Consider the following 14,569-nt stretch of genomic DNA (forward strand, 5'->3'; position numbering starts at 1 on the left):
GTAAAGCTTGTAATCTATGTACCTCTTCTATATGATGGTTGTTAGAAATAACAAAGTCAATGTATTGTCTTTTAGTGCTCTAAAGAGTACAAGAGTTTGTCTACTAATTTTTAAAATACACAGTGCTTTTATTTGAGAATTAGCCTATGTGTATGCATTCACTGCAGAATCATTACATTGAGTTTCCCTTTTAGGAATAGAATGTTTTGCTTCTTGGCATTCATTCTTTGGATTTTTTTGGATAGGTTACTTTGATTTTGATAATAACAATTATTAATGAAAATGTATTAGATGAAACTTGTTCTCAAATGATAACAGAGTCATTTTTGAAACATGCTTCCAATAGGTTGTGTGTGTGTGTCTGTGTTGCTCATTTTCCTTTTTTTCTTAAATTTTAAGGTGAGCCCACTACCATGCCACACTGTAGGACCCTACTCTTGTAGGAGAGTTTGTGGACGAACCTTAGATTGTCAGAATCATACATGTATGAAAGAGTGCCACAAAGTAACTGAAATTGATTCCTGCACTGACAAAAACAAGGTAATGTCCTTGGGTTGAATGTATACATGCTTACAGTATGCTTGAAACATTTTTTTCAATAATTTTGCCATAAATATTTTCCATTTTGCTATAACTTCTCTTTCCTTTTTCTTGCCCTCATCCCTTCTCCTTCCTTGCCTTTCCTCAAACAACCAACTTTAACAGCTTGGTGTATATCTCTCTGTATCTTTGTGCTAGTTCATAATAATATGCCTTTTAATTTGGTACTGTTTACATGCTATACCTGGGTTAATACATAGGGTTTGATTTTATGATAAAAGTACAGAAATTGTGTCTCTTTTTAGATAGTAAGTAGCAGTATCACCTCTACTGCTATCCATTTATATCTCTAAGTTTAGTGTGGAGCATTTGCTCTCAGCTGTTTTTTATACCTAATACATGGGGTAGATGTTCACAATTTTAGTAAATTCTCAATCTTTTGTTGGAAGTAAATACCATCACAGATATGGGATATGTATAAGTTATGTGAAATTTACTAAAAGCATTTTACAAGCATATGAGAAATCAACCATTCAAAGATGTCTAAAAATTGCCATTTCACAAGGAAAAACAAATGTAGCTAATCAAATTTTAATTAATATTAAATTTTCTTTTTAAAATAATGTTTTTTCCTAGGTTTCCATTCTATAGGGAATCATAATAATATTAGCAAGTGTGCTTAATGAGGAATAAGCCAAAGATTTTAAGCTTAATTTTATTATTAAGTAACATTACATTTACAAGTGTTTAAATTATTACTATGAATTGTGTTATTGAAAATTTCACTTGCATTATTAGTTATTTTGGTCTTTGATTTGGTAATTGTAATGCATGACAACATAAATGTCTATAGTATCATTCTTCCTCATGTACAGATATATATGTAAATCGTATTGCTTATAATTTCTTCACTGAGTCATACCTTGATCCTCAATAAAAATGTTCTCATGATAAAATGAAAAAGATATTGGAATTATAAAATCAAACTAACATAATGATTCAAAACCACTTTAACTAGTTAGAGAATAGCTGCTGTATGGCTTTCCTCCATTAGACTTCCAGAATATCAGATGAATCAGAAAAAACTCATTTTAAGAAGTGATATGACATGTTTGGGGAATTACCTTGGATTACCCCAACATAGCTTCCTAGGCAGTCAGTGCCTGTGGTAAAATATGGGTTATAAGTTATGTGCAATTCTTCTCAATTTAGCTACAAATCCACCCTATCTCCCACTCAGGGAAGGCTACTGCAATGTAAGTGAGTGGAAATTATATTATTTTGGGGGATAACTTTGCAATCATTCTAATTTATGTATTAAAGGTTAAATAATTCAGAAACTTTAAAAATTAATTCCTTACTGTAACATCTCAATTGAGACCCACTGGAGAAAGGCTCCTAATAGGTCTCTCTTGACCCAAATGCCTTTGGAATTTTTAATGCAGTTTCTACCTTGAGGTGTAGCACAGAGCCTTTAACACAGCAGGTATTCAATAAATGTTTATTGAATTAACTGAAATCAAAGCTCTTTTGCTTCTTACCTCTGCTCTAGTCTCTCTCCTTCCCTTGCCTTACCCTCAGATCTCAGTTCAGTCAATACTATTCTTATGTGGGATGGCTCTGATTGATACCATTAGCAGCAAATACAACCCTAATTCATTGGCTGTAGTGAGTGGGAATGTGGTTAACTGGGGAAAGGTGTGAAGGTGATGGCAATCACAATGGTGTATATTTCACAAGCAAACATGGGCTGAAATATTTTTTGACTGATTGAAAGAAGAATGAGGATATTTTCTCTTTGAGGAAAGTCTGTCATCAAAAACGAATAAAAAAGAAAACATGTATATGTACATAGTAACACATACATAGATATACACATGCATTTCTTCTATATTATGTATGTTACAGACCCTTGCCACTCAGAGTGTTGTCTGCAGACCAGTGGCATTGGCATCACCTGGAATCTTGTTAAAAATGCAAAATCTCAGGCCCCGCCTCAGCATTTTAACAAGATTCCCAAGTGATTTTTTTTAAATTGGTTATGAGAGATAATTAATTTTCTTTTTTATATTAATTAATTTAATTTTGGCTGCACTGGGTCTTCGTTGCTGCGCGCAGGCTTTCTCTAGTTGTGGCGAGCGGGGGCTACTCTTCGCTGTGGTGTGCAGGCTTCTCATTGTGGTGGCTTCTCTTGTTGTGGAGTATAGGCTCTAGAGCACAGGTTCAGTAGTTATGGTGCATGGGTTTAGTTGCTCCGCGGCATGTGGGATCTTCCCGGACCAGGGCTTGAACCTGCGTCCCCTGCATTGGCAGGCGGATTCTTAACTAGTGCACCACCAGGGAAGCCTGTGTGTTGCTTTTTTAGCTAGGTGATGATCATGCTTCTTGGGCGGAAAATGTTTTTACTCTGTTTTTTTTTTCTGCCACTGACTAAGAAGTAATTTACATTTTAATAGGGATGCTTCATGTAATCACAAGTCCATTTTAAAGGTGAGGCAGTTTGATCAAATGAGGTTTGTAGACATAAAAATCTTTGTGAATAATGGTCCTATTGATGATCTTACTATTATTCATTTTGAATATTTTTAAAAGAGTGAAAGCATGGCACCATTTTATTAACTGTATTTCTAAGAGCTACAGAAGTACTTTCTTTTAATGGGATATATAAATTTAATAACTTTAACATATATAGAAATGTTAGACTTCTGTATTTAGATGACTTTTTCCTTCGTACTTATCAGGCTGGCCCAGAATGCCTTCAATGTGAAGAAGGGTGCTCTAAATCACGGCCGCCAGGTTGTCCTCATCCGTGTGTTTTGCCATGTCACCCTGGAGAGTGTCCTCCCTGTGTTCAGATGCTTAGAGTAAAATGTCACTGCAAGATCACAAGTCTTTATGTGGAATGTAGGTAAGTGGACTGAAGAAATATTCTTGTTTTACTAAAATGATTTTAACTGGTATATTTTCATAATTCACAACCCTTTATAGAATACTTTAAGGAATATTTTTCAGTGTGGTCCTTAGGGGCTGGAGACCTAGATTTTCCAGTAGAGATCTGGAAGAAAGAAATGTAGACTATTTCATCTTCTAGATACTTTACCTTGATTTCAACCAGGACAGTTCTGCTTTTTTCCACTTGGGGATTCTGTATAAGATTTTGTTAGAAAAAAATTTGCTTTAAAAAAAAACAGGAGAAGCACTCCTATAGCAGATTGTTCAAATAACAGCGTCAGAGTTTTGTTGGATCAAAAGTTGACTTGCACATAGTTAACTTAGGCACAATTTTTAAATCATAGATTTAAAAGGTAGCTTTTGTTTATTACAAATGTTGCTGTTGTGGCATTTATCATACTAAGATATGACCTCTATATTTTCCTTACTTAAAAATGAAATTTTTTGCTTGTGGATTATATAGAGGGAGAAAAAAATTACATTTTTTTCTGTTTAATCATGATCAAATGTAATTAACCTAACTTGTTCAGCTCCATTTCACTTAAGTCTATAAAGTGGGTTTTTTGTAAGTATATTTTACTCAGATTAAATTTTTTTTATATATAAATTCTTAAAATTTATTTATTTTTGGCTGCATTGGGTCTTCGTTGCTGTGCATGGGCTTTCTCTAGTTGTGGCGAGTGGGGGCTGCTCTTCATTGCCGTGCATGGGCTTCTCATTGCAGTGGCTTCTCTTGTTGCAGAGCACAGTCTCTAGGAGCACGGGCTTCAGTAGTTGTGGCTCGCGGGCTCTAGAGCGAAGGCTCAGTAGTTGTGGTGCACAGGCTTAGTTGCTCCACGGCATGTGGGATCTTCCCGGACCAGGGCTCGAACCCACGTCGCCTGCACTGGCAGGCAGATTCTTAACCACTGTGCCACCAGGGAAGCCCTCAGATTAAATTTGAGAATATGAGTTTATGTCTGATTTTTTGAGCATAAATACTTGCAGAAAAATGCCTGTTAATATTATCTTAAATTTGTTTTTGTCTCTTATACTCTGGGCTCATGCTTTAAATTGGAAAGTCAAATTTTATTCTTTTTTTTAAATTTTAGTCCTTAATTTTTTTTCTTTTATGGATTTTGCTTTTTTTAAAAAAAATAATTAATTAATTTATTTTTGGCTGTGTTGGGTCTTCGTTTCTGTGCGAGGGCTTTCTCTAGTTGCGGCGAGCGGGGGCCACTCTTCATCGCGGTGTGCGGGCCTCTCACTGTCGCGGCCTCTCTTGTTGCGGAGCACAGGCTCCAGACGCGCAGGCTCAGTAGTTGGGGCTCACGGGCCCAGCTGCTCCGCGGCATGTGAGATCTTCCTAGACCAGGGCTTGAACCTGTGTCCCCTGTATTGGCAGGCAGAGTCTCAACCACTGTGCCGCCAGGGAAGCCCAAATTTTATTCTTTTTAAATATTAAAATTATTTTGTTGAAATTTTAAAAAATTATAATTTTTAGTTTTATAAGTTTTGTAGGGAGAGTTAAGAGGACAATTTTGCTTTATTAATGGGTGATGACTGATGAGAAGAGGTAGTTTTGTTTTGTTTTGTTTTGTTTTGTTTGGCCGTGCCCCTCAGCATGAGGGATCTTAGTTCCCTGACCAGGAATTGAACCCGTATCCCCTGCAGTGGAAGCACGGGAGTCTTAACCTCTTAACCATTGGTACACGAGGGAAGTCCCAAGATGTTGTTTTCTTTGGTCTTTCAGGGTCCTAAATTTCCCTCTCTTTTTTCTTTTTCCCTTTGTCATGTCATCTCCAAAGGGTACATTCCCTTTTTACTGTCTTGTTCCGCAGAGTGTTGCCTTTCCAATATTGGCTCCTTGATTCTTGCGCAGTTTTTAAAGTCTCTTCTCTTTAGTTGGTGCTCTGATCCACCAAGACTTTTTCAGTATTTTTACATTTATGGTGGACTTTGTCTTTCTGGTGTGATGTTAGCTCAGTGCCCCTCTTCTCTTTTCTGCTCAGTTTTTCCAGAACTGTACCAAGCTCTCTGAAAAGACTTGCTATATGGGAGCATGAGAAATAGCTCTGCTAGGAATTGGTGTTTATTTTTCTACTTACAGGTAATTTGAAGTTTGTAGAAATTTCTGTCTTCTGGCTTTGCTGAGGTCATGGGATTTGAGTGATTTTGTTTGTTATTAATGAACTGAATGATTTTAGGGGGAAATGTGTGGATATATTTGGATTGAGGTGGTTTCCATTACCACAGCTATCCAGAGTTGCTTCTTCTGTTTCTTCAATGCACGTTTAAAGTATATGTTTTTATATAGAATTCTTCAGTCTCAGTATTTGTTCTGATAATTTCATTTACTTTCAGTTCAGTGAATAATTTCATAAGTCATCTTTTCCTTTTGGTCCTTTTCTGCTTCATGTAATTTCTTCTGTAGAAATTGGATATAAAAGATGCAGGCCTTGAAAAGCTTGTTCCTAATGATAGAGTAACAGGAACAAAGTGATATTAGCTCTTAAGAGGTGAGCACCTTACCTGTAAGAATGAAAATATACAACTTTAATAGAGCCAGAGTAAAAACTTTGTTATTATTACGTGCAACTTTGCCGGGAAAATTGCATGTGGTATCTTAGAGTACATTTATAGCTTATTTGATACAAATACTTAATAGTTTTGACATTAGTGAGGTTAAACTTATGGTATATTTTGGCAGTTATGTCTAGTGAAGGGAACAGGAAAAGAAAGAATAAAGGAAAGGAGAAGGAAGGTAATGGAGAAGAGTAAAGTGAGACACAGGTGATGGGGATTTTTAGATTGTCACTGTTAACTGACTCATGCAGTGTCTACTGTTGAGCTGCCTGTTAGGAAGTAGTTTCATTCATTGGTGTTTGTGACTTTTTCTGAATTACGCACTGAAAACAGATATAAAAGCACAGATCTAAAATGATCTTAATCAATTTCTAACATTAATAGATAGCTTAATCCAAAATCAACTGAAAAAAGTTATTCTAATAAGCTTACTGCACTTCCCACTGAATAACCTAAACTCCTCAATTTGAAGTAACATTTTTTTCCCTGTTCTTTAGAAGTGAATCTGAGTGAGCATTTTCTCTCGGTCAATTTTTTTTTTTTGATAAATTTATTTATTTATTTATTTATTTATTTATGGCTGAGTTGGGTCTTTGTTGCTGCATGCGGGCTTTCTCTAGTTACGGCGAGCGGGGGCTACTCTTCGTTGCAGTGCACAGGCTTCTCTTGATGCGGAGCACAGGCTCTAGGCGTGGGGCTTCAGTAGTTGTGGCACGTGGGCTCAGTAGTTGTGGCTCGCAGGCTCTAGAGCGCAGGCTCAGTAGTTGTGGCGCACAGGCTTAGTTGCTCTGTGGCATGTGGGATCTTCCCGGACCAGGGCTCGAACCCGTGTCCCCTGCATTGGCAGGCAGATTCTTAACCACTGCGCCACGAGGGAAGCCCTCAGTCAATTTTTAAGTAACATATTGAACCATTAGTTTTAAATCTTTTATGTAGAAGCTTTATGAAGAATTATAATTATGAATAATGATTGATGTACAGGGAGAGATAACTAGCAGGAACTGTTAAAGAAAGGCCAGGCGTAGGTGATATTTTGTGTGTGTTTTGTACTTCCTTTTTGCAGCAGATGCCATTTTTGGCATTTGAATTGATGGTGGAAGATACAGGGCTAGAAGGTTGAATTATCAAAACCGTTAAGTAGGGGCTTCCCTGGTGGCACAGTGGTTGAGAGTCCGCCTGCCGATGCAGGGGATGCGGGTTCGTGCCCCGGTCAGGGAAGATCCCACATGCCACCGAGCGTATGGGCCCGTGAGCCATGGCCGCTGAGCCTGCGCGTCCGGAGCCTGTGCTCCACAACGGGAGAGGCCACAGCAGTGAGAGGCCTGCGTATCGCAAAAGAAAAAAAAAACAGTTAAGTAATTTGAGGATGTTACAGATGAGATACAATTAAAATATTTCTTTAAAAAATGAAGTAAATAAGATAATTTTATGGATATGTTTGAAATTGAGTTATTTTTTAGAAAAACCATACTATAAAACGGACTTTTGTTTGAATGTCATCAAAACTTCCTCTCATCTTTTTAGAAAAGTAACCACAGCTGATGTAAATGAAAAGAACCTCCTTAGTTGTTGCAAAAATCAGTGTCCTAAAGAGGTAAGATTTAATAGAAACTTTTACATTGTATTTCTTAGGCATTGTTTCTCTTTTATTGTTTGGTCATCCTATTCCAGGTCTTTTCTGGGCCCCTAGAAATGTGGGTACAGAAAGGGAAATGTGATTGATGTCTGTAGAAACGTATGGTTAGGGTAGAAGCACATCTCTATATGAAATTTGGGGATATTAGGACCAGGAATGACTGAAGATTTTTTTAAGCAGTTTTAAAGATAGCTTATGTACTTTATACAATAAATATTGACCTAATGTTTACCCACCTTAAAATATAAGTAGATCAAGAACCGTGTGTCTCATGGGCAATTGGACAGTAAATCCACAGTAGAAAAAACAGATCGTGTGTGTGTGTGTGTGTGTATATATAAACTTTAAAGCTCATTATTATCTTGAATTAATTAATATAAAGCATTCATATATAAAGTTTTGCTTTTAGAGATTCTTGTGCTTGTATATGCGTTGTATTTAAACTAATTTATCGAAAGTGGTTCAGAAAAATTGTTCAGAGTAAAAAGGTAAAAACTCACTGGTTGGTGATTTATCCCAGCAATGATTTGAGAAACTAAAGTAGTCTATCTCTCCTTGGCCAATTTAACAGTTAGGCTGTTCCTTTTTTGCTGTTGTCGGGTGTAGGGAAGTGACGGCTATTTGATTTGGGTGGACATTTATAAAGGAATTCTTTTGACTTATAGATGTACTAATAGCACCTCTTTTATTTTAATTCTTTGTCTTTATATACTTATCTAAGTGTTTCTCATCCTGTTTAGAATCGGAAGAGATGACAACAAAGTCTTAAATACAGTTTTGTCTCTTTGATTAAATAAAAAGAGAAATCAATTCATGATATGCCTTTTTGTTTACAGTATTTCCTTTTAACTAAAACTTTGGACACTTTTTATGGAATACTGTTTAACAACTTGGAAATTGAACCTGCAAATTTTTAAAGTTATGTAAGATTACGAAAAGGGAGACATTTCAAGCAATAAATGATTATTTTAATAATCCTGTCTTTGTTATATGAGTGAAACTAGAGGCATGGGATATTTCAAGTTTAATTTTCTGAATTCTTCAAATTCTAAGTTTTCCCTTGTTAAAATAAATTTTCTTCTGTCCAGATTAAAATTCCAGGCAATAAGTAGTTGAGAATGTTTTATTTTTAATCTGACACAGTATGAGGTTGCAGTTAGAAATAAAATTGAATTCAGGGATTGCTAATTTACAATTTAGCATTGCCTTGGCTATGATTCGTTTGTGATCCTGTTACGCCATTTGGTGGGACTGGAGATGAGTAGGCACTATTTATTTAAAAAATGTTTTCTCATGCTCATCATTTTTGGGATCTAGGCCATTCTGGAGCCCCTGGTATTGCTAGTGTCTCCTTGGGCTTTCTTGAAAAATGTATTCTTAGGTTGGGAACAATCCAAATGGCTGTTATGGTTTAGAACAGTCTAGGGGTGGACAGGTGAGTATTACTGTGGTTAATAGAACTCATTCTAGTTTATGTTCTCTTGACATTGATAAGACTACAGCAGTGGTTTTCAAACTCTAGTGTGCATCAGAATCACTTCAAGCGCTTGTTAAAATAGCTTAATGGGCCCCACCCCAGAGTTTCTGATTTTGTGGGCCTGGAGTGGAGGCCCAGGAATTTGCATTTCTAATATGCTCTTATATAAGGGTGATACTATTGGTCTGGCACCACACTTTGAGAACCAGTATGCTATGATATCAAGTCATACACTGGATCAACCAAGAACTATGTCTTTTTGAATCTGCCATAGATATCTTAGACTCGGAGTTACGGTATGGGATTATGACAAATTCTGATCCATTGATAAATTCCTGTTTGCTTTCTCCTCCCCTTTCCATACTGTAGATTTCTTGTGGGCAGGAACTATGTCATGTTTGTCTTTATATCCAGTCTCTGGTTCCCTGGTTGTACATATTAGGTAGTTGGTAAATGTATATTGAGTGTGAGTGTAAGTGTGAACTGTGGGAATGGCATAGGCATGTCCTTCCAGCTCCACTACTTCTTTGATATACACTCTATGTGTCTATTGGACTGTTCAATTAGGTTTGAATTAAACTAAAAGGAAATATAAAGATATTAAGAACTGCACCTTTATTTAAATTGTGCCCCACATATACAATTCTACTTTTAAAAATTATTTCTGAATTTGGTTTTATCATTCCTATGCAAGCATTTCTATTTTTTACTTGGGCAAATTGTTTAATGTCTCTGTATCTCAGATTGTTCATGTGTAAAATGGGGGCAATAGTAATACTCAGTTTAGAGTGCTGAATATTAAGTGAGTTAATAACATGTAAAGGTCTTAGTGTATGGTAAGTGCTATAGATGTGCTGGCTATGGTGATTATGGAATGGGTATTTATCCACAAATAATATTGATTTTCAAGCTTTCCTTAATTATTTTTAAAGAGAGTTTTTTAAATTTTTAAATTATTGGGATTAAAATGAAACATTTTGAACTAGACCGTGTTGCTTATTGGTAAGCCATTTGGTATGACTTAACCAGAGTGCTAGCAGAATGATATTAAGGGCTGAGTAGAGTAGAAGAAAACCATCTCACTATGAGTGGAAGGGGTAGGATATCTCATCTTTAAATGAATATCAAGGTTGAGTGTTTTAGAAAAACCTCTGTTTTTTGCTGTGAAATCTATAATGAAGATACAGTCACTATATATTATACATTCTAATAAACTTTCTTTGGGACTACTTTTCTGCTCTTTCAAAATATAACCTGGCTTTTGAGATAATACATACTTGTACATCTAACAGGGAAATGGTCATGTGATTTGATTTTTTTAATAATGAAATTATTACATACTCAACAGTACATAACACATATATGTACAGTTTAACAAATGGTTAAAAAGTGAACACCATGTAACTCCACCTAGGTCAAAAAATTTAGCGTTGCTACATCTCAGAAGTCTACCAAAGTTCCTTTTTTAGTGTAGTTCTCACTCTCTATTCTATGTTACCACCATTTGCCTTTTATAATAATTATTTCCTTGCTTTAATTTATAATTTTTACTGTAAATTAAAGTTTTTACTATGTGTATATCTGGAGGCAATATTGATTGTTTGCCTAATTTTATATTTAAAGTTCAAAAGTATGAACTTCTGTGACTTGCTTTGTTTGCTCTACATTGTGCTTGTCATTTTTATTACGTGTGGCTGTAGTCCATTTACTCCATAGTGAATATACTGTAGTTTATTTATTTTACTGTAGGTAGATAGGTAGAGTTGTTATACTGCTATGAATGTTCTTGTTTGTACGTTCTGGTATTATGTGTATAGATTTCTCTTTGTAGTGCAGTTGGTTGGTCATAGGGAATGTGTAATTTCAACTTAAAGTCATACTGATTTCCAAAATAATTATATGTAACCAGTAAATTTTCCAGTTTACCATCAGGATTTTCTAGCTCCTTTTGTTTCATATCCTTAGCAACAGTTGGTATTGTCAAAATTTTAAAATTTTTGCCAATCTTATGGCATCTCATGATTTTAGTTTACATTTCCATGATTACTCATGAGTTTGAATACCTTTTCAGGACTAAGGGCATTACTTTGCCTGTGGGACATATATTGGACATGAGCACAGTACACTCCTGTATGAGTTTCAGTTCTCCTCCTTGCAATCTACAGAATAAGTTTGGCTAACTTATTGCAAAAACAAGATCTATTTGGAGGATATTGGGGGACAGTTCACAGATTCTGAAGGAAATGCTGTACAGCCAAATTTTGGGAAGGGCAGTAGCTAGGCAGTCCCAAGGGGCTTGGCAGCAAGAACTCAGGGGTCTCTGTAGCGAGATGACTGTGTTCAAGCCAGCACCTCTCCCTTTCAAGTTTTCACGTGGTCAGTAGAGAGAATCTGGCCCACCTGGGGTCCAGGGGCTCCCTTAACACAGGCAGCAACAAGCAGGGAACAGGGATGGGTAGCTTAGCTGTGGCCATGGCTCCTGGGGGAATTGTGGTGAATCTGGCAGCCATCCCAATTTATGTCTTCAGCTTCTACCAGCATTGGAAGTGGAAGGCAAGGAGATTCATGGAATAATTGTCAAATGGGATGACAGGATCAAGTGAAGGATTTAGAGAAAAGAGATACATTTTGAAGGCAGAAGACCCAGCCAGAGAAAAGAGATACTTTCAAGATGTTGGTGAAATTGTGAAGAGTGAGCATGAGGTCTTTTAGGAGGAAGAAAGATAGAACATCTAGACTGATGGTTCTTAACCTTTCATAAGTCCCAGCACATTGAAGAGATAGAACACTGATCAGTAAGAGACCACACTGTAGCCACGATTCTATTTAATTTCAGAAAGATTTTCACTTACTGATTCTGATATGCTTCCCTATTCACTTTCCACTTCAAAATCACTGATTGGAAGTTAAAGTAGTTAGTTAGTTTTAGAGAAGATGACTGATGTAATTACCTCCCCGATTAAGGAAGGAACAAGAGGTAGTAGAGACATATTTTGAGGGGGAAAAAGGATAGATGGTGAGCTAATGCCAAGTGTTTGTCTTGTTTATGAAGTCAAGCTAGAGGCACTGGCAGGAATGAAGGTGAGAGTGAAGTGAAGGATACTTGAAGCAGCCACTCTGAGGCAGGTATTTGATAGTGAATAAATACTGAGCATGTTAAGCAGTATTGAGGGCCTAGTATTAGATGCAGAGAAAAGCAAAACTGAAGTGGCCCAGGAATGCTCATTCTAGCAGCACTGCACTATGCTAGGATTAGTGAAAATGCAGTGTGAGTGATCCAAATTTAGTTTTGGTATGAATGTCTCAGCTAAAAATTAAAGAAAAAGAAACCTGGTTGCATACTAGAGAGAGACTAAAGATGATGGGAAAGGATTCTGAATTTCTTAAAGTAGGTGGTAGAGTCAGTAGTTTGAAGGATCAATCTGGTGAATCATAAAGATTAGAATTCAGGATTCAGATGTTAATTGAGGTGTCCACTACTTTTAAATATCTTTGTTAATGAATATGAGAGACACAAAGAAATATAAGGCCATTGCCCTTAACTAACTTACAATAATAACCTTTATTATGATAGCTAAATATATTAAGCACATTTAATCCTCACAACAGCTTTATAAAGTTCCATTACTTTTCCCAGTTTTACATGTGAAGCACAGAAAAGTCAGGTGGCTTACCCAGGGACCCTTACGTAGTCAACAGAGAGTCTGGGATTCAGTTCCAGGCAGTCTGATTTTGGAATTTAACCACTAACCAATGGGTATCTTTTATTTACACTCTGGTTAGAGAGACAGAAATATATGAAGTGCTTAAAATTTTTTTTTTAAGTTCAAGATAATACAAGCAATGTCACAACAGTTTAGAAATAGATTTCTTGTGTTATTACTGTCATTGTTCAAATGTAGGCAAACTCATATCATGCTTTTATGATGATTTAAGCTGTGTGTCGAATTTTGCATAAGATTTGAATAGAAAGAAGGAGAGAACCCTTTCATCTGAAAGCTTGACTGGGATCAGAGGATATAGTAAATTATTAAAGTCAAGGAGCACATAGACATCCTGGCAGTTACTGAATTGGTTTGGCTATCTGTTTAGTATGTTTTAATACATAGTTGCAAGCCTTTTAGAATAAATGGCTAAGTAGTTGTTTCACAATACAGTGGCTTAAGGACAGGGAAATTTTCTTTCTTTCTCACATAACAGTACAAGGGAAGGTGGATGTGTCACAGTGCTCCACGTATAGGTCCAGGGACCCAAGTTAGCAGGGCAGCTCTGCTCTCTTTGAGTCATGGGCCCCACTGTTGCTCTAGATATCCTCATTTCCAGCACATTGGGAGGGAAGAACATGGATGTGTGCTCTTGAGAAGCTTTAAGGCACAAAAGCACTTATGCTTACATTCCATTGGCCAGAACTTAGTCACATGGCTCTAACTAGCCTCAAGAGTGATGTAAGATGTACTGTTAGAGTGGAACCAGGGAGAATATTGAGCATTTCTGGGAATTAAGGTAATTTATATCCAAAAGAAAAATGTTGAAAAATCAGCCAATTATCCAGGATTTATTGACCCTATTGTAATGGACTTTTTCTTTAAAAAGTTGCTGGGGAAAGGGGAGGTAGAGTATGACTAAAATATAAATATATAATTGTTTTATTTTGGTTTTATTTTAGCTTCCTTGTGGTCATAGATGCAAAGAAATGTGCCATCCTGGTGAATGTCCCTTTAATTGCAACCAAAAGGTGAAACTTAGATGTCCTTGTAAAAGAATTAAAAAGGTAAATATTTTAAGTTATTGAAAATTCTTTTCTGTGTACATTTTTGTTGGTTTTGTTGTTTTGTAGGGGGGTTTTTTTGTCAGGGAGGGGGAGTCTGTATTTTGGTAGTTCTTTGACTTTATTTTTTTTGACTTAATTTTAAGGTCTTATTTCTTAGAATCTTTTTATTACTGGCATATCTATTTCTGCAAATGCTTATTTTAAAAATCAGCTTTGGGGCTTCCCTGGTGGCACAGTGGTTGAGAGTCCGCCTGCCTATGCAGGGGACACGGGTTCATGCCCCGGTCCGGGAGGATCCCACATGCCACAGAGTGGCTGGGCCCGTGAGCCATGGCCGCTGAGCCTGCGTGTCCGGAGCCTGTGCTCCGCAATGGGAGAGGCCACAACAGTGAGAGGCCCGCGTACCACAAAAAAAAAAAAAAAAAAATCAGCTTTGTTTGGCAATTTAGTTTTCTGCAATTTAATAGTAAAAGAGGATTATTTGATATTGGAACTGAGTTCAGTGCCTTTTTGGATAGAATCAGTGTTTTCTAGATTTGAGGTCTTTGCACAAGATTCACAATGTGAATAATAAAGTAAGTTTCATGATTTAAGAAATGGTCTGAAATTAACCTTTGTTGCTCTTATT

General features: G+C 36.6%; 1 protein-coding gene across 5 annotated transcripts in view; it reads left to right on the forward strand.

Moving 5' to 3' along the window:
* NFXL1 (nuclear transcription factor, X-box binding like 1) overlaps positions 1-14,569 on the forward strand; it is a 56,370-nt gene that overhangs the window by 34,000 nt on the left and 7,801 nt on the right. For all 5 annotated transcript variants that reach the window (XM_081235714.1, XM_081235715.1, XM_081235716.1 and 2 more), the window contains 4 exons: positions 400-540; positions 3,282-3,448; positions 7,582-7,651; positions 13,837-13,941. In XM_081235714.1, the coding sequence (XP_081091840.1) occupies positions 400-540; positions 3,282-3,448; positions 7,582-7,651; positions 13,837-13,941 (483 nt within the window). The remainder of the gene's footprint in view (positions 1-399; positions 541-3,281; positions 3,449-7,581; positions 7,652-13,836; positions 13,942-14,569) is intronic.

This window comes from Mesoplodon bidens (genome assembly GCF_964165515.1).
Source record: "Mesoplodon bidens genome assembly, chromosome: 1".
In the NCBI taxonomy this organism is placed as follows: Eukaryota; Metazoa; Chordata; class Mammalia; order Artiodactyla; family Ziphiidae; genus Mesoplodon; species Mesoplodon bidens.